At 41.0% G+C, this 21,605-nt stretch overlaps 1 protein-coding gene across 1 annotated transcript in view; it reads right to left on the bottom strand.

Annotated features, from left to right (window-relative positions):
• The window catches only part of LOC126035513 (proprotein convertase subtilisin/kexin type 5-like), a 326,765-nt gene that overhangs the window by 263,283 nt on the left and 41,877 nt on the right, over positions 1-21,605 (bottom strand). The window contains exon 2 of the mRNA XM_049794175.1: positions 2,722-2,826. Coding sequence (XP_049650132.1) covers positions 2,722-2,826 — 105 coding nt within the window. The remainder of the gene's footprint in view (positions 1-2,721; positions 2,827-21,605) is intronic.

The following is a 21,605-nucleotide window of genomic DNA, read 5'->3' as shown; positions in this document are numbered from 1 at the left end:
ACAGGATCTAATGCATTTGTGTGCCAGTGAACAGCAAGCCTCATAACATGATCTGACTGTAGGACTATTTGCCCATGTTTATATCAAACTGTGTTTAATACTCCAGAGGCAGGTACTAAAGTGAAATGTTGCTATGTCCTCTCATACATTGTGAATCAGTTCATGTTCTAATTTACCCAGCAACAGGCTCCTTAAAAATACAAAATCTGATTCTTGATCATGACAGCTAAAGAAGGAAGGATGGCTTGTGTAAAGGATTTCTGAGACAAATAAATAGTCCACAGTGGTAAACATATCATTACTTAATAACTAACTTAAATTCCCCAGTCAAACTCTGAACATGGAAAACAGAGTGGCAGTTCCTATTATTCTTTTACCAAGTGCTATTGATTCTTTGTTCTCCGAGTACTAATACAGATTATGTCTACCCAGGCAGACATCAGTAGTTCACCTAATCCCAAGGTTTAATGGTTCTGTTATTCTATTTGGCTAACAAAATCTTTTTGTTCACTAATGAGGTTTAACAACTTAACACTTAGCATTGCCAATACGAAACATAAGATTTCCCATAATAGCATTCTCATCAGAATTCCTCTAAGCTTGAAGTCCAAGATGCTGCTTTTAAAAACCCAGGGTTTTAGTATTGTAATGAAATTCTTCATTCCTGCTGTATTTTGTGCCTCCTACACGAAATATAAATTGGCCAAAGTTTTATTTTCTCCTTAACTCAACCTCATACTCCAATCTTGGCACATTTAAATTCAGAAATAAATGGAAAACACACCTTGATGACAATCTTCTTAGCATGAAAAATTCATGGCCGTGCAATGTACCTTTTGTAAGATCAAACAATTTGTTTTTAAAAGGTCCAGCTTATACAACACAATTGAATTCAAGCCTACTTTAATAATCATGAAATGTCATATATGCTGAGGACAAACCAGACATTAGCCTACAAATACTGGTGTCCATATTTTGACATGTCTGCAGCCACACAAGAATTCCCAAGCCCAAAGTCAGCAGAGCAATCACAAAGTCAATCAATCACAAACACTTTTGCCAGATCAGGGTATTAGACTGTCAGCTTCTCTTTGGGTACAGAATCATTAACAGGGTGGAGTGTCTTGCACAACCCTCAGTAGAGTTTCTCATTATTAAAGTGATATTTAACAATGATTCCTCAATGTGATTCCTGTACCAGCACTAGCACAGAATGCTGCATATGGGACAAGACCCAAATTGTATAACATAGAAGGCACTGAGAAACTAATTATGTCTCTGATCTTCTGCTGTGCTCTGCCTTAGAATGTCTCACGATTTTGGCCACAGTAATTTGGGCTGGCTGCCAGAGATGCAGAAGGGGTATCTGGAAGCTGGGTGTAACAGGTATGTTTAAGGTTGTATGTACATGTGAACTTGTGCATTTGCATGTAAATCACTTCACAACCTCTGTGGAATGAGACAGATGTGAACACTTTCTTTTTGCAGTGCCACCTATTCTGAGTACAGCACTTGGCGTTTGAATGGTGGGTGTCAGCATTCATGGGAACAGAGAATTGCGCCCTAACCATTTTCATACTAATCCCTGAAACATGCTGCTCAGTAGAGCTTCTAGGGCTCTTACAGAACTCAGCAGCCCAGCCCTACTGACATGGGGGTGAAAATGTTCTGTATGCATTTCCCTTATCCTGTCCCTTCCTCAGGAGGAACTGCAGTCCTAAATACGGCTTTCCAGACTGCAGAAGTATTCATGTATCCTTTAGTATTCCTCTGTGATGCTGAACTTGTAGGAAATGGTACATGTGCAGCATTCAAACTGTCTTTTGCTGATAACTTAGACTTCTCTTAAATTCTTGCCAAGTCTTAGGATAGCACAAATCCTTCACATACCACAATCATAAATACAAGGTCTAAAAAAGACTGACTATTTTAACCAGTGGAAACCACTAGGGGTCTGAGGGTTTTGTTGTGGGGGAGTGGATTGCTTGAACAGCATAAAAATGCTAAAGAACATATGCTTTAAACTTCCTTTCTAAAAGAGAACCACAAGAAATCCAATTCTACAGTTAGGGATGAAGCTACTAACCACAGAAGTTAAATGTTTAAAACAAAAGTGTCCTGAATACAGCTACATGACAATATTATACCCAACTATAAATCAGTAATTAAATTATGTTGCCAGTTACCTATTACATAATGTATACTCTGAAAGTCTGATACCATTTTTCATACATAGGGAAGTCTCTTAAATTTAAGGTCAATAGAAACTGCCAAAAAGACCACAGAAAAGAGTATTCTTATTTTAATCCCTCACACGTTCTAAATCCAGAAAAAAGACCAGGAAAAAAAAAAAGAGAAACCTTCATCTGATCATTGATATCATCCTATATTACTCATTTTCATTCCCAAAGCTGGTTGATTTACAGAAGATAACAGCCATTAATGTTACATAGGTGATTTTGTAGGGAAGCATAGCATAGTGATTAGTACAAGATTCCTATACTACAGCTCCTCCATGAATAATGTCAGACCTTATGTTCCAACAACAGCACATAATTAATACCATGGTATTGTCTTCATTTTAATGGGAAGCAGAACCTTAGCAAAAAAGGGTCAGTTCTTGTAATGCTATATCCCATTCAGGTGAATGTCTCCTGGTATGATATTTCATATAAAAAACGTAAAGGCTTTTGCCTCAGACACATAGGTGGATTTTCTTACCTTTGGTTCCATTGAAATGAAGCTGTGGGTACCTCTACTTGAGAGAACTGACCTTTTAATCGTTTTACTATGGTAGAAGTCGTAGTAATCCTTCAGTGTTCCAATCTGTAAGGGGAGAAATAAAAATAAGAGAGGGAGATATAATTAATGAAAAGTATTTTTATGGTTTTCATTTTTAAAGGTCTATAAATTATGCAATTTCCTACTCTGCTGAAATGTTACTTGAACCAAGTGATCATTTTTCAAAAGGACATATGATATGAAATGGATGGAGTGTCCTTGAGGCAGTAACGGCATAACCATAGATTATAATTGAGCTGCTTAGACTGTCCATATCTACCTTTTTAATGTTTAAATTACATTCAGTATTTTAAGCAATTCTATATCAATCTATATCCAAGCTGTCTTCAAATGGAACATATAATAATCATCAAATGGCTATATGATTATTAAAAAGCATTCCATCTAGTTTGCATAAGGAAATATATTGTAAAATGCACTAGATTGAGTTATTTATATAAAATTTATAAAAAAGACATCCACAGCATCAGACTATGCACCAGGAATAGGCTTCTCTTTCTGCAGAAGGTGGGCAAGAAAGAAGTAGAAGAAAGATGGAAACCGTAACTTCATAAGATAACTATAAGTACAAAATCGATCCATGCAAAATTGCAAATACAAAACAGTAGAATAAAAATACTTATTCATTCCATCAGTACACAGTAGCAGTGTAAATATTAAACTAAGACAGCCTTCACAATTTTAAGAATAAATTTCCCCTTCCAGTGTCATTAATATCTAAATATTCATAACTTGAAATTTTACTTTCACATACCTACAAGCAAACATTCAGCTTACTTGTCTTTAGAGCAATGTCTCCCCAAGACATTTAGAATTTGTCCTTCTATCACACTGTAAATCTTGTAAGACACTTAATAATTTAGTTAAAGGTTTCTTAATGATGAGTAAAAAAGAGACAATGGAGCTTACTGTTATTTCAAGTTGAAACTCAAAGTGACCTCAGAAAACAGGTTTGGTTTTAAAAATGAATCTAAATGAAATCACCAAAGAGGATGGAGCAACACTGAAAAGCTCTAATCTTAAAGATCCTATATTATGAATTTATATCTATAAGAATATGCATGTAGGAAACTAGAGTGTTCAACATTAAAGGTTCAAAGAGAATTGGAAATAAGCCACTGAGGAACTCCAAAAATCTGCTTTTAAAATATTAGAACACAAAAATCTTGAGAAAATATCAGAGTAGACTGAGAACAAGTATTGATAGAAAATTATTGTTCTCAAGGAGCACTTGAATATTTTGTCTTAAAGTTTAAAATGTAAACTGCACTGGGGAATGAAGGAGACGTTTTTTGGGAAAAAAGTCTATCATTTAAATGAATGCTTCTAAAGGGGAAACTGTACCAGAGTTTACGATATTATTCTCAGTCTGTACAGTTAAATGGGTCCATCAGTATATAATTTTCAGAAAGGATGACTTATGTTTACTTTAAGTCAAATATGGAAGCATTCAGTTAAACCAAGTCAGTTTATCATAAATTAAATAGGAATTGGTTTGACTAAGCCTAAATAGAGCATATTAATACTACAATAGCAATCCCCATGATGCCTTCTGTTTCAGAGGTGATTCAAGTTGAAATGGTGCATTTCTGTCCCATGGAGGAGCCTGGTCTCAGTCTCCATGTGCATATCTGCAAATAAACCCTCCTTAAATCTCCAGGGGAAAGTCTTCTCACAGACATCTCAGAGCTGCAGGACCCTGGGCATCCCGAGATCATTCACACACAGTTCTCTGTGGGCTGAAACCTATCACCACAGCAGGTACCAAAGCAAACGCTGTTTCTTTGTCCATGAATGAGTGTACTCTATTGGTGACGCAGTGTGAGTCAGAATAACATGCAGTTTCCATGATGATTTCAGCCAGTCCAAAAGGTAATTAAGGACATTATTGTACACAGTTGTGTTGTTATATCACTTGTGACTGCATTAATTTGTTTATTCTGATAGTTTAACAACCTGCAGTGCAATGAATGTCCCTAAGTACCAGGCCAATGTTTCCTGGTTTTTTAATTATTATTATTTATATCAACCACTGAAATTTAACTCCAGGGTTAGCACCAGTACAGGTGACAGCATGCTGCCCCAAGACAAAGGGACATCAGTCACTTCCTAGATGTGTCCTTAACACACAAGTAGCCTCAAACAGCACTGAAATGCTAACCACTGTCGAATGATGCTACTCTTGCTTCTTCAGTCCTCAGAAACTAGTAATGTGCATATTAACCATACCAAAATACTGTACAGAGGTTAGGCTTTTATGAATCTTGCTATCTTTAATGTGAATTAGAGGCATACTACTGTGTGTGTACATGTGTGTGTATACAAAAACATATACATTATTTAAAAGTCAGAGCTCAAGCAGGTAACTGTATTTTACCACTGCACAGAACTGCATAGATAGAAACATGTCATATTTCAGGGAAAATAAACAAACATCTGTCCTGTTTTGTGCTGCATAGATCTCAATATCACCAGTTCTCTTTGTTTTGTCTTGCACTAGTTTGGGGCCTTTTTTTTTAAGGATAAACTGTAGCTTACCTCGTTAAGAGCATCCAAAACAGCAGAGTTAGAGGGTGGCCTAATTGCACTCCTGGAGGTCCTACAGTTTAGCAGCACTAGCCACCCACAAAAGACACTGGAGGGGATAGGAGACACTCCCACATTTATTTTACCAACTAGGCTTGTGCACACATGCAGGGATGTGCATGTTCTACTTTCCAATTGTCGTGATTTAACCCTGGCTGGCAACTAAGCACCACACAGCTGCTTGCTCACTCCCCCCCCCCAGCAGGATGGGGGAAGAGAATTGGAAGGGTAAAAGTGAGAAAGCTCATGGGTTGAGATAAGAACAGTTTAATAATTTAAATAAAATATTATTAATATTAATTGTAATTGTAATGAAAAGGAAAAGGAGAAGGAGAAGGAGAAGGAAAATAACAGAGAGAAGTAAAACCCAAGAAAGACAATTGATGCAAATGTAAGCAATTGCTCACCACCAACTGACAGATGCCCAGCCAGTCCCCGAGCAGCAGCCCCCCCACCAACCTTCCCCCTAGTTTTATTGCTGAGCATCATTTCATATGGTCTGGAATATCCCTTTGGTCAGTTGGGGTCAGCTGTCCCAGCTGTGTCTCCTCCCAACTTCTTGTGCACCCCTAGCCCACTTGCTGCTGGGGCAGTATGAGAAGCAGAAAAGGCCTTGACTCTGTGTAAGCGCTGCTGAACAATAGCTAAAACATCCCTGTATTATCAACACTGTTTCCAGCACAAATCCAAAACATAGCCCCATACAAGCTATTATGAAGAAAATTAACTCTACCCCAGCCAAAACCAGCACACCAATCAAAGGGGAAAAGCCTGAGGATTTGCAATGCTTGATGGCTGTACTCCCTGAGACCTTGTCCTCAGGAGACAGAATTAAGTGTGGTAACTGTAATGCCATGTCTTCCAGGCACTGTCAATTTTCTAATAATAATCATAATAATAATAATAATAATAAAAAAAAATAAAAGTGGTGAGATCTACCTCTTTAGTTAATAATTGTCAGTGAAATAAAAGGATCCCAAATCTTTTAAATGGAATTTAATTCATATTCCCTAACTATCAGTGCCTCTTGCAGTAAGGTAACACCACTGTTATTAAAAATTATATTGCCCTTTTTTCCTTTAATGGGAATTTACTTAGACCTTCCCAATCTTTGGACCACTTGGCAAATAGTTAAACCATGGAAATATAGCACAATAATGTTCTTGTTAAATTGGTTTTTATACTTTTAACTACCAAGTCTTAGAGGCACTATCAGAGGGAAAGGAATACAAAACCAGAAACACCAGACTGTAGATCTAAGCACCTTAGAGACTGATGACGATTTAGCTGTTTCATCCTTGGGAAATCTTTGTAATCTCTTTTTTGACCTGGAAGACCTGATTTCTTTAAAAAGAGATGGAGAAACATTCCTGAGGAATTGCCTGGGCAAAAGCAAGGAGAATGGGTAGAAGGGGGGTGGATTACTCTTTGGAGGTAATCTTCATCACTGAAAATTTTAAATAGATACAAACATACATTAAATAGTACCATATTATGCTTATTCAAGGATAAAAATAAGTCCTGGGAACAATAATCCTACAGTACTGCAGTGGAATCCCAGAAAACCCAAATATCCACATATATGCAGGTTTATATTCTAAGGCAGTATTAAGATAATTTAAGATTTAATGACTGAAAGAATTCATCTACCTTCACGTGTGAGTGTCTTCATAAACTCTGTAAGGAAATATATAAATGCTTAAGTTGCCAATGAAATACACCTTAAATATCCATATATGATCACTAAACTGACCTACATGACTAGACTCTGACACTATGACTGAAATGTTCGTGTAACAGAACATAAGCAGGGAAGTCGTTCACACTAGTGGAAGCAGCTTGAGATATGCCTTCCCAACAGTTTCTAACCTAATCAATCAACTAAACCACTTTTTTTTGGGGGGAGGGGCTGATATCCTACACTACCCCGCATGAGTTAAAATAGGTTCTTGAATTATTTGGATTACTACAGGCAGATGGCATTTAAAAAAAAACAGAGAAACTACCAGAACTGCTGAACACTGTGGTCTTGATCTGCAGCAGCAAGATAATATCACTCTGATGACTAGTCTAAAGGAGAGAAATAATGATATTCAGTCTCTGTATTACAGAGGCTCTAAATCAGTGCATTAAAGGAGTATCTACTGGGTAGGGAAAAAGTGCACTTTTAATGTGCTCAAACTTAGTTAAATCAAAGAATCTGAAACAGCAGCAGAACCAAGGCAATGTGGGCATGAATATGGATTATCACCTCAGACTCAACCGAGACTGTTCTGAAAGTCTGAATTAAAACTGTGTTCAAATATCCAAGTAACACAGTTTTCAATTCCATTTTAAGCCCAGTTAGCTAACATAAATTAGATGGCCCAAGTTGTACAAACATCTGTGTGTGCTTGAGGTAGGCATAACAAAAGTTGCCTATTCTTATCTGTGCTCCTCTCATATTCCCTTATTTTCAGGTTTGTTTCATAGCAAACAGATATGTCCACAAATATTGCCAGAGTCGCCATTTCTGAATAGTGACACTCTTGAACAAGTTGGACTTGACCTCAAATGCACCCCTCTAGTACCAATCCTTACACTTTCTTGAAACTTTTTTTCTGAGTCTCATAGATGGGAATTCCAGATAAAATGAGATGCTAATTGCCATCAACTCAGTAAAAAAAGCTATACTGTACTCAAGAGTTCTTGCTCAGTTCCTTGAATCCTTGGTATGGAAGACAAAATAGTTCAGCCAGGAAAACAAGATACACTTCTGAACCACCTGCATATGAAACACCAACAAAAATCCAATCTAGGCAGATAAATTAAACCACCTAGCTATTACAACAGAAACATCACAATTTCCATATAAATAAATCAGGTTGTATCTCTTCACATTCTAGGTATGAATATGCTCATACTTTACCTTTGAAATTCCCTCTTCTGTTTAAATGGGGAAAAAATGTCACCTTACTGAATTAATATAATCCACTCCTGACTTCTTTTGGGGTTTTTGGCAAATTTCCTCTGTGTTTCAGCTATTTACATGGAGAAATTCTGCCTGTGGACTTACCTTGACATCAAATAAGTTGATGTCTAAAATGAATAACAAAGCCATTAAAATAAAGTAACTCTGAATTGTGTTCTTTCCGCTAAGAATGTTATTATTGTTGCTTGCATCCTGCTGCATTTTAAGTAGCACATTATGTCTTTCAGTGGAAAACTCAAAATAAACTCTCTAGTCTTTTAACTTTCATGTGCCTTTGTTAGTAGGATAAAAAAAGTAACAATATCCTAAGGTCAATTTTAAGTCTTGATAGCATTCTAACTCACTATCAAGGCTGAGATTTTTTTCAAAGTAATTTTGTAAATTTTAATGAGAATTTATATTTACTGTAGCTAAATTAAGTGACCATGCAGGTTAAAAAGAACATAAAAAGAACATTTTAATTTGCAGTAGAAATTCTTTATATGAGTTTGTATATTCCATTTTGGATTACCTCTATAACAATTCCTATTTCTAATAGCTTTTCTTTTCAAGGGTTGCTGTTCTGTTCAAGAATACAATCTAAATATATTTAGAGCTTCAATTCTAAACTATAATTAAAATTTAATTCAAATTAGAATCTAAATTTAAATGTAGAATTCTAAATTCCTAGTTAGAAACAGTCTAAAATTTTTACAATTCCAATATTCTACTCCTCTAAATAGTGAAACATTCTATTCTAAATATATTATAAAATATACTTAGCAATACAAACCAAAATAATTTACCTCCAGACAATAAGGTGGACTAATAATTGATTCATTACTTTTACAAAGCTCAGGATGCATTCAACAAAACTTCCTAGATCATATCTCATATATACATCTATTGTATTGCAGTTCTATTTTGAAATTCTGCTTTTTGGGATTCCAGTACATTAATGATCTCTTTGCAACCTTATTTAACACTTGAAATTACATGAAAAAAGCTAAAAAACAACATATACGTATTGAAACTTAACAGACAGGCCTTAGCACAACTAAGTTTTAGAAGAACTATCTTTCAAGAATGGGAAAGCATTAACTCATAAAAGAGGTCACAAGTCTTGGAAAATAGTATGAATTCATAAAATAATTTCAGATATTTAAAAGATATAAATTAGAACTGCATCAATAGCTTTACTCTAATATGTGTTTAATCACACTAAGAATTATTATTTTAATCTGCGCTAGTAAAAAGGATGGCAGAAGAATGTGGCTTGACAAGGTTCTGAAACAGTTATTTCAAACATGCAAACAGTATAAAGGTTAGTTAAGAAATAGGTTTTATGTTTTAAAAAATTACAAGAAAAGTTTCACAGTGTACTGGGTTTGGTTGGGGTAGAGTTAAATTTCTTCATAGTAGCTTGTATGGGGCTACGTTCTAGATTTGTGATGAAAACAGTGTTGATAACACACAGATGATTTAGCTGTTGCTGAACAGTGCTTACAAAGTGTCCAGGCGTTAAGGCCTTTTCTGCTTCACACACTGACACACCAGCAAGTAGGCTGGGGGTGCACAAGAAGTTGGGAGGGGACACAGCCAGGACAGCTGACCCCAACTGACCCAAGGGATATTCCAGACCATATGATGTCACACTCAGCAATAAAAGCTGGGGAAAGGAGGAAGTGGGGGACATTCGGAGTTATGGTGTTTGTCTTCACAAGTTGCTCGTGATGAAGCCCTGTGTCGTGGTTTAACCCCAGCCAGCAACTAAGCACCACACAGCTGCTCACTCACTACCCCCCAACCCAGTAGGATGGGGGAGAAAATCAGGAAAAAAAAAGTAAAACTTGTGGGTTGAGATAAGAACAGTTTAACAGAACAGAAAGGAAGAAACTAATAATGATAATCATAACAATAATACAATGACAATAATAATAATAAAAGGATTGGAATATACAAAACAAGTGATGCGCAGGGCAATTGCTCACCACCCGCCAATCAACGCTCAGTTAGAACCCGAGTGGTGATCCCTCCCAGCCCCATTCCTCCCAGTTTATATACTAGGCATGACATCACATGGCATGAAATACCACATTGGCCACTTTGGGACAGCTGCCCTAGCTGTGTCCCCTCCCAACTTCTTGTGCCCCTCCAGCCTTCTTGCTGGCTGGGCATGAGAAGCTGAAAAATCCTTGACTTTAGTCTTGTCCTGGGTTCAGCTGGGATAGAGTTAATTTTTACAGGAACCTGGGAGGTGGGGGCATAGCCGGGGCAGCTGACCTGAGCTAGCCAAGGAGCTATTCCATACCATGTGACATCCTGCCCAGTATATAAATGGGGAGCAGGCCGGGGGGTGGTCTCTGTTTTCGGTGGGGGAAGTGGCGGAGCGTCGGGTCCCGGGTGGTGAGCAGTTGCACTGTGCATCACTCTTTTTGTATACTTTTTTTTTTCATTAGTGCCGTTGTTGTTGTTGTAATCTCTTTGTGTTTGTCCCAGTAAACTGCCTTTATCTCAACCCTCGAGGTTCCAGTTTCTTTTTCTTTTCTCTCCTCCGTCTCCTCCCCATCCCACCGGAGGGGGGCGGAGGAGTGAGCGAGCGGCTGCGTGGTCCTTTGTTACCGGCCGGGCTGAAACCACGACAGTCCTTTTTTGGCGCCCAACGTGGGGCAGAAGGGTTGAGATAACGACAGATCTGGCCAGAGCGTGTTGAAACACATTTGCCAAACGCATTTCTTAGATAAATAGATGTTAGTCACAATGTTGTTTCATTTGTTTACATGGTGGCGTTTTGTAAGCTCTTATATGCTCTATGTATTGCCTGTAGTTGCGTATCTCATCTCTGGGAGAGTGATTGGGATTATCATTTTGCTGTACTGGGCAATGTCGACTTATGAAATGATTACATCACTGGTCATGAGGTTAAGCTGGTATCTGTATGAGGCAGTGATAATATTTCCATACTTTGGGCGCCTTCTGTCGGATTTTATTGGTAATTACACCCAATCCATGGGGAAATTAGGGGGGGATACCTCCCCCCGTCCGTTCACCTCCCTCTTCTCCTTCCGACTAATTACAACAGCTTTTGAGAATTTTGAATATCCTTGGGATGCGCAAGCCAGTGTGCTGTTAGTGCTATGCCTCCTGAATATGTGTCAGGTCTTCTTTAGGGCTACAAAAAGGCTCTTTAAGAGTACCACTCAGAGATCTCCCCCAAAGCTGGATACTCATGGGTGGCACGGCATGTGGGAGCATATGGGCAAGTATCTAGAGAACTTCTCACTGCCAGTGACTTGGAAGTTCACTCCCGAACAACTACAGAACCCTTATGAAGTGACAGAATATTTGAAAGAAAAATGCTGTGGCTATTCCAAAGACATACAACTCGCCTCACTGTGCTGGGCCCTGGCCAGTATCTACCAAACACTGCTTGATATTATGCAGCACCCTCGGGGGGAAAAGGGGGAAAAGATGGAAAACAGGACAACATGCACCGTGGCTACCCAAACCCTGACAACAGACACCGTGGCTGCCCCTACCCCGACAACAAGCACCGTGGCTGCCCCTAACCCGACAACAAGTACCGTGGCTGTCCCTACCACGACAACAGGTACCATGACTACCCCTACCCTGGTGACAGACACTGCAGCTAAACCAGAGAACCAGCCTGTGCCAGTATCAGTCGCCCCTGTACAGAAAAAGAAACACACAAAGAAATCAGTTCGCTTAGCGAGAGATGAAGATGAACCAGGGTCATCGCGAGAACAGGAGGTAGAGGCAGAACCTGAAATAATTACCCGATCTCTATCCATGAGTGAGTTGCGTGACATGCGAAAAGATTTTAGCCACCACCCAGGTGAGCACATTGTTACCTGGCTGCTCCGATGCTGGGATAGCGGGGCTAGTAGTGTGGAATTAGAGGGTAAGGAAGCCAAGCAGTTGGGATCTCTGTCTAGGGAAGGAGGCATCGACAAGGCGATTGGGAGAAAAACACAAGTCCTCAGCCTCTGGAGGCGACTTCTGTTAGGTGTAAAGGAAAGATACCCCTTCAGGGATGAAGTTACATGTCACCAAGGCAAGTGGACCACCATGGAGAGAGGTATCCAGTACCTGAGGGAATTAGCCGTGCTGGAGGTGATTTACAATGATCCAGAAAATGTGCAGTCACCCACAGATCCAGATGAAGTCCAATGCACACAACCCATGTGGCGGAAGTTTCTACAAAGTGCACCACCAACCTATGCCAACTCATTGGCAGTAATGTCCTGGAGAGAAGGCTATGGACAAACGGTGGATGAATTGGCTGTCCAACTCCGGCAATACGAAGGGAGTCTCTCTTCCTCCCTACGGGCCTGTGTCTCAGCTGTAGAGGAGTTGTCCCGAGAGTTCCAGCAATTCAAAGTGGATCTGTCCTCCTCCTCACCTGTACAGGCCCGCATCGCAGTTATTGGGAGTAAGCGTTCCTCTGCCCAAGAGAGAGGAGAGAGAAAGTACACTCGACGGGCTAACCTGTGGTTTTACCTGCGTGACCATGGAGAGGACATGAGGAAGTGGGATGGAAAACCCACTTCAGTCTTGGATGCACGGGTACAGGAGTTGCGAGAAAAAGCAACCAGAAAAGAGAATTCTTCTTGGAAAACTGCTGCTCCAGTTTCCCGTGAGCAGTCCCCCAGACGCAGTAGATGGGCCGATCTCATTTATGATCCTCTTGAAGGGACTTCTGATTCACGTGTGCAAAAAGTGAGTAATGGACATTCTAACCAGGATTAGAGGGGCCCTGCCTCCAGCCAGGTGGAGGAGAGGGACAACCGAGTCTACTGGACAGTGTGGATTCGATGGCCTGGCACATCAGACCCACAGGAATATAAGGCTCTAGTGGACACTGGTGCACAATGTACCCTAATGCCATCTAGTTATAAAGGGGCAGAACCCATCTGTATCTCTGGTGTGACAGGGGGATCCCAAGAGCTAACCATATTGGAAGCTGAAATGAGTCTAACCGGGAATGAGTGGCATAAACACCCCATTGCGACTGGCCCAGAGGCCCCCTGCATCCTTGGTATAGATTATCTCAGGAGGGGGTATTTCAAGGACCCAAAAGGGTACCGTTGGGCTTTTGGTATAGCTTCATTGGAGACGGAGGAGATTGAACAGCTGTCTACCCTGCCGGGTCTCTCCCAAGACCCTTCGGTTGTGGGGTTGCTGAAGGTTGAAGAACAACAGGTGCCAATTGCTACCACGACGGTGCACCGGCGACAATATCGCACCAACCGAGACTCCCTGATCCCAATCCATAAGCTGATTTGCCAACTGGAGAGCCAAGGAGTGATCAGCAAGACTCACTCACCCTTTAATAGTCCCATATGGCCCGTGCAGAAATCCAATGGGGAATGGCGACTAACAGTAGATTATCGTGGGCTGAATGAAGTCACGCCACCGCTGAGCGCTGCTGTGCCAGATATGTTAGAGCTTCAATATGAACTGGAATCAAAGGCAGCTAAGTGGTATGCCACAATTGACATTGCTAATGCATTTTTGTCCATTCCTTTGGCAGCGGAGTGCAGGCCTCAGTTTGCTTTCACTTGGAGGGGCGTCCAGTACACCTGGAATCGACTGCCCCAGGGGTGGAAACACAGCCCCACCATTTGTCATGGACTGATCCAGGCTGCACTAGAAAAAGGTGAAGCTCCAGAGCACCTGCAATATATTGATGACATCATCGTATGGGGCAACACGGCAGAAGAAGTTTTTGAGAAAGGGAAGAAAATAATCCAAATCCTTTTGAAGGCTGGTTTTGCCATAAAAGAAAGTAAGGTCAAGGGACCTGCGCAGGAGATCCAGTTCTTAGGAGTAAAATGGCAAGATGGGCGTCGTCAGATCCCTGTGGACGTCATCAACAAAATAGCAGCTATGTCCTCACCGACTAATAAAAAGGAAACACAGGCTTTCTTAGGTGTTGTGGGTTTTTGGAGAATGCATATTCCAAATTACAGTCAAATTGTAAGCCCTCTCTACCAAGTTACTCGGAAGAAGAACGATTTTAAATGGGGGCCTGAGCAACGACAAGCCTTTGAACAGATTAAGCAGGAGATTGTTCACGCAGTAGCTCTTGGGCCAGTCCGGACAGGACAAGATATTAAAAATATGCTCTACAGTGCAGCTGGGGAGAATGGCCCTACCTGGAGCCTTTGGCAGAAAGCACCTGGGGAGACCCGTGGCCGACCCCTGGGGTTTTGGAGTCGGGGATATCGAGGATCCGAGGCTCGCTATACTCCAACTGAAAAAGAGATCTTGGCAGCATATGAAGGAGTTCGAGCCGCCTCAGAAGTGGTTGGTACTGAAACACAGCTCTTCTTAGCACCTCGACTGCCAGTGCTGGGCTGGATGTTCAAAGGGAAAGTTTCCTCTACGCATCACGCGACTGACGCCACGTGGAGTAAGTGGATCGCACTGATCACACAGCGAGCTCGCATAGGAAACCCCAGTCGCCCAGGAATGTTAGAAGTGATCACGGACTGGCCAGAAGGCAAAGATTTTGGAATGTCGCCAGAGAAAGAGGTGACACGGGCCGAAGAAGCCCCGCTGTATAATAAACTGCCAGAAAATGAGAGGCAATATGCCCTGTTCACTGATGGGTCCTGTCGCATTGTGGGAAAACATTGAAGGTGGAAGGCTGCTGTATGGAGTCCTACACGACTAGTCGCAGAAACTGCTGAAGGAGAAGGTGAATCGAGTCAGTTTGCAGAGGTGAAAGCCATCCAGCTAGCGTTAGACATTGCTGAAAGAGAAAAGTGGCCAGTGCTCTATCTCTATACTGACTCATGGATGGTGGCAAATGCCCTATGGGGGTGGCTACAGCAATGGAAGAAGGGCAATTGGCAGCGCAGAGGTAAACCCATCTGGGCTGCCGCACTGTGGCAAGATATCGCTGTTCGGATAGAGAAGCTAGTGGTAAAAGTACGTCACGTAGATGCTCATGTACCCAAGAGTCGAGCCACTGAAGAACATCAAAACAACCACCAGGCAGATCAGGCCGCCAAGATTGAAGTGTCTCAGGTGGACCTGGACTGGCAACGTAGGGGTGAGCTATTTATGGCTCAGTGGGCCCACGATACCTCAGGCCATCAGGGAAGAGATGCAACATATAGATGGGCTCGAGATCGAGGGGTGGACTTGACCATGGACACTATCGCACAGGTCATCCATGAATGTGAAACATGTGCTGCAATTAAGCAAGCCAAGCGGCAAAAACCCCTGTCGCATGGAGGGCGATGGCTGAAATATAAACAGTGGGAGGCCTGGCAGATTGACTATATCACACTCCCAGGAACACGCCAAGGCAAGTGCCATGTGCTTACAATGGTGGAAGCAACCACTGGGTGGCTGGAAACATACCCTGTGTCCCATGCCACTGCCCAGAACACTATCCTGGGCCTTGAAGAGAAAATTTTATGGCAACACGGCACCCCAGAAAGAATCGAGTCGGACAACGGGACTCACTTCCGAAACAACCTCGTAGACACCTGGGCCAAAGAACATGGCATTGAGTGGGTGTATCACATCCCTTATCACGCACCAGCCTCCGGAAAAATTGAACGGCACAATGGACTGCTGAAAACTACATTGAGAGCGATGGGGGGTGGAACTTTCAAGCATTGGGATACACATTTAACAAAAGCCACCTGGTTAGTTAATACTAGAGGATCCGCCAATCGGGCTGGCCCCGCCCAACCAAGAGTTCCACATACTGTAGAAGGGGATAAAGTCCCTGTAGTGCGCATGAGGAGTATGTTAGGAAAGACAGTCTGGGTTAGTCCTCCCTCAAGCAGAAGCAAACCCATTCAAGGGGTTGTTTTTGCTCAAGGACCTGGGTACACCTGGTGGGTGATGCAGAAGGATGGGGAGGTTCGATGTGTACCTCAGGGAGATTTGATTTTGGGAGAGAATAGCCAGTGAATTGGGCTGTATGATATTTAACTGCTAAATAACCTGCCAATGCATGTCATTGTATCTATAGTGTCTATATGCCATATCAAGGGTATTATTGTGAGAATTATCCAAATGACTACAGGATGGACTTTTGAAACTGAGCCAAGTACAACAGCGATAGAACTTGAACTGGCACCCACCAATTTCCTCAAGATCAACATCTTCGACCTGCAGACCAGGGGCATGAGTTACACCAAATGTACTAGCCACAAGTTCCAGAGGCAGCGTACAACAACCCGACATCTCACACCATCTCTCTCTTATCCTGAAGAACTGTTACAACAGATAGAGCCCCAAAATCGATGGACACATTAGAGGGATAGCCCATAGGCTAAAGGAACACCGTGTGTGTGTGTGCGAGGTCAGGGGGTGGAGTCCATATACTTATATATAAGACAAGGAAAGTTGTAGTGGTTGATTGGAAAAAAAATGTAAGATCTGGGCATGATGTAGATGGTATAGAATAAGGGGTGGATAATGTCCTGGGTTCAGCTGGGATAGAGTTAATTTTTACAGGAACCTGGGAGGTGGGGGCATAGCCGGGGCAGCTGACCTGAGCTAGCCAAGGAGCTATTCCATACCATGTGACATCCTGCCCAGTATATAAATGGGGAGCAGGCCGGGGGGGTGGTCTCTGTTTTCGGTGGGGGAAGTGGCGGAGCGTCGGGTCCCGGGTGGTGAGCAGTTGCACTGTGCATCACTCTTTTTGTATACTTTTTTTTCATTAGTGCCGTTGTTGTTGTTGTAATCTCTTTGTGTTTGTCCCAGTAAACTGCCTTTATCTCAACCCTCGAGGTTCCAGTTTCTTTTTCTTTTCTCTCCTCCGTCTCCTCCCCATCCCACCGGAGGGGGGCGGAGGAGTGAGCGAGCGGCTGCGTGGTCCTTTGTTACCGGCCGGGCTGAAACCACGACAAGTCTAAACATGACTTAGCAACAACTGAAAACATCACTGTGTTATCAATGTTCTTCTCATACTGAATCCAAGACATAGCACCATACCAGCTACTAGGAAGAAAATTAACTCTATCCCAGCCGAAACCAGGACACCCTGGTTTCCTGGAGATGGCTAAACATTTGCCTGCCAATGGGAAGTAGTGAATGAATTCCTTATTTTGCTTTGCTTGCACACGCACCTTTTGCTTTACCTATTAAACTGTCTTTATCTCAGCCCACGAGTTTTCTCACTTTTTGTCCTTCCAATTCTCTCCCCCATCCCACTGTGCGGGGTGTGAGCGAGTAGCTGTGTGGTGCTTAGCTGCCTACCGGAGTTCAACCACAACATACAGCAAAGGAAGTTCATTTTCATTTCCTTTTAAATCTTGATCATGAAGTATTTAATAACCATGGTACCTGTCCTGAAGCTTGTAAACATTTGCTCATTCCCAATGGGATCGAGTATCTTCTCATTTACAAAATTGTAAATTAGAAATAGGTCTATGGAATCTAATTTAATTTAAAAGTTAAATATCAAGGGAAATCAAATCTAATGGGAATACTTGTATAAGTAAAAGATTTAAGAACTGGGCACCAAGTTAGATATGCTGTTATATCTCTATCCAGTTATTTAAACATCTTAAGCACATTAATAGCAACAGAGTTTATAACATTCAAATTGACTAAAGCAGTTACCTACAGTAGTCAAACTGTTTCCAATGAGCATTTATATTGCCAGTAATAAACCTTTTCACACTGTACATTGTCTTTCAAATCTGAATTCAGCTTATTGGTCACAGTAAGTACAAAGTTTTCATTTAACTGACTTTCATAGGAGACTTGATTTAAGTAATTTCCTTCTCTATCACAAAAACAATTTACTGAAGAGTAATGAAGTAGTGACTCATGGGAGTATCTAGGAATCAGTTAAGTTCATCTAGATGATGTATGGAGGTACTAAATCCACTGCTCTTTTACAGTGAACCTACAACATACCTCTTTGACTTTGTACTGTATCAACGTCTGATGATCTACCACTCTGTAGAGTGGGCTTAACCAAACACAGATGCAAAACTTGTCAAGAACCAGACATGATGCTGATATATTCACCCATCTTATTTGATCAATGTTAGAGCTGTACAAAAGTTTATATTATTTTCTAGAAAAGTGATGTTTGTCAGTAACCATTATTTATATAAGCAATCTCCACTCCCACAATTAATCTCATTTAATTTGTATAAGGGAACTTGAGCAACAACTATTCATATGAGTAACAGTTTCTGGATAGGATCCTATAGAGTAATTGAAGTTCAATAATTTCTTAATAGGGAAAAAAAATCCATATGACAGAATCTGTAGGCAAGTGTAAAGAAAAAAAAAAGTAAGCAACCAAGACAAAAAAACCCAACAAACCACCACACCCCAACCCCAAATTATTATATATTATGTAGCATTCACACTTATTAAGAAAGAAAACATCAACATCATAGAACCATAGACTCATAGAATCATAGAATCGTTTAGGTTGGAAAAGACCTTTAAGATCATTGAGTACAACTGTCAACCCAACACCACCATGCCCACTGAACCATGTCACGAAGTGCCACATCTACGTGTTTTTTTAACACCTCCAGGGATGGTGACACTACCACTTCCCCGGGCAGCCTGTTCCAATGCCTGACAGCCCTTTCAGTAAAGAAATTTTTTAGAATATCCAATGTAAACCTCCCCTGACGCAACTTGAGGCCATTTCCTCTCATCCTATCACTAGTTATCTGATAGAAGAGACCAGCACCCACCTCACTACAACCCCCTTTCAGGTAGTTGTAGCTATAAGGTCTCCCCTCAGAGACCAGTTCAAGTCCTAGCTAAAGGAAACGCAGCTAGAACAGGGCTCTGGTACTTCACAGAATCACTGAATGGTTGAGGTTAGAAGGGACCTCTGGAGGTCTTCTGGTCCAACCCCCCTGCTCAAGCAGGGCCACCTAGAGCAGGTTGCCCAGGACTGTGTCCAGATGGCTTTTGAATATTGCCAAGGAGGGAGACTCCACAGCCTCTCTGGACAACCTGTCCCAGTGCTCAGTCACCCTCACATTAATAAGTTGTTCCCTGATGTTCAGGCGGAACCTCCTGTGTTTCACTTTGTGCCCATTGCCTCTTGCCCTGTTGCTGGACACCACTGAAAAGAGCTTGGCTCCATTTTCTTTACACCCTCCCTTCAGGTATTTATATACATTGATAAGATCCCCCCTGCTTAATTGTCTGGTATCTCTGGTGTCATCCCTATGCATGGGAAGGGATTGTGATGCTGAATGTGGAAATAACTTGCTATCAGAAGGCAAGACACACTCCTGGAGTGTATCTTATCCTGAAGTGATGATTTTATTTGGGCAAGTAATCATAGCAAGTAGCTGTCATCTGGTCTGCTGTATTTAATGCAAAAGAAATTCCTCGGAAACTTATTGTGAAATTTCAGATATAAAACAGTTTGGCAAAGAGACAAGTTCTAGTGTGATTTCTTAGACCATCTTTCCTGAAATTTTCTTTTTAAGAAATTTGAAAACACAGCAAAGGACAAGGTGGCTGCTTTGAAGAGCTACAGTAGCGTGCCATATTGCTATCTGTTCTTATTTATATAGGTTATTTGACCACCATAGCGAATTAAATGCTATTGTTTTCTGAGAATTATGTACAGTTAAAATGATACATCAAAATAGGATTAAGTGTTTTACAGCTACTAGTTACTTCTGTACATTAAGGGAAGATTGCCTGATTGCTTGCTTTAAGGTTGATAGAGAGGAAAGAACACTTTCACATCATGCTAAAAGTTTATGACAGTTTAAAGTAAGAACAAATGGATCTGGAAGTTTATGAATGAATGAATGAAATGATGTATTCACTGAAAGATGTAGCAGAAATTTAATAATAAGTTATTTGCTCATAGACATGACTTGTCTAAAAAACCATTGTGGCAAAGCAGAAAAAATTGAAAGATTGTATTGATGATATACATTAGCTCTCCCATACCTGACTTCATATTTTGATTTTAGTGTACCAAGCACTCAAAACTGATTTAGCTACTTCCTCTGGGGGCGGAGGGGGAAGCAACACTGAATTTTCTAAAAGCCCAAAACCGATTCAGGGTTGAAAGTTGACAGGGTTAAAAGTTGAAGGGTCGAAAGTTGACAGAGGACTGAGTATGAAAGTGTACTGGTTTTGGCTGGGATAGAGTTAAATTTCTTCATAGTAGCTTGTATGGGGCTATGTTTTGGATTTCTGCTGAAAATAGTGTTGATAACACACCAGTTACTGCTGAGCAGTGCTTATACAGTGTCAAGGCCTTTTGTGTTTCTCATGCTGCCCCACCAGCGAGTAGGTTGCAGGTACACAAAAAGTTGGGAGGGGACACATCTGGGACAGCTGACCCCAACTGACCAAAGGGATGTTCCATACCATATGACATCATGCTCAGCAATAAAACTGGGGGGGACGTTGGTGGCGGGGCTGCTGCTCAGGGACTGGCTGGGCATCTGTCGGTTGGTGGTGAGCAATTGTTTTCATTTGTATCACTTGTCTTTCTTGGGTTTTATTTTCCTCTCTCTTTGTTATTTTTTTCCTCTCTTTTCCTTACAATTTTAAAATTATTATTATTTCTTTTTAATTATTAACCTGTTTTTATCTCAACCCATGAGTTTCTTTCTCACTTTTACCCTTCCAATTCTCCCCCCACTCCACCGGGGGTGGGAGCGAGCGAGGGGCTGTGTGATGCTTAATTGCCAGCCAGGGTTAAACCACAACAGAAAGATTTGCTAAAGTGTGTAAATGCTTCATGAGCCTTATGTTAAGAAACTGTCCAGTGCTCTAAGAATTTGAAAGAATCAAGATGTAAAGATAAGATGTGTGGAATTTATTATGTCATTCTTATCTTGGTGCAGAAATGGAAATAGTATTTCCTTTTTTAAACCAGACATAAACAGAGCATGGAGACCTGCAAATACTGATTATGTTGAGGCAGAGCTTCAAACTAAAAGTCAGTCTCCACTGGTTATATATGGAGTTTTATGAATAAAGCAAGAAAATATTTAAGTGTAATAAGTATCTTTTAGAATATAATCAATTTCTATGCAATGTAATAATTTTAAAACTCTCAATAACTGCATATTCAAGGGCAGTAGAAATTCAGACTTTGGAGGAAAAATACAGGATATGCTAATAGAATTCCCCTAAAGGCCCTCTGAAACAAAGATTTCCTATTCCTTCATGTGCATTAGAATGTTCTCATTTTTAAATCAGCCTTATCTGAGTGTATTTCATCACTACCAAGTATTTACAGCCATTAGCTATG

Source organism: Accipiter gentilis, chromosome W, assembly GCF_929443795.1.
Source record: "Accipiter gentilis chromosome W, bAccGen1.1, whole genome shotgun sequence".
Lineage (NCBI taxonomy): Eukaryota > Metazoa > Chordata > Aves > Accipitriformes > Accipitridae > Astur > Astur gentilis.
Note: the sequence above shows the minus strand (reverse complement) of the source record. Positions and strands in the feature narration are given on the sequence as shown.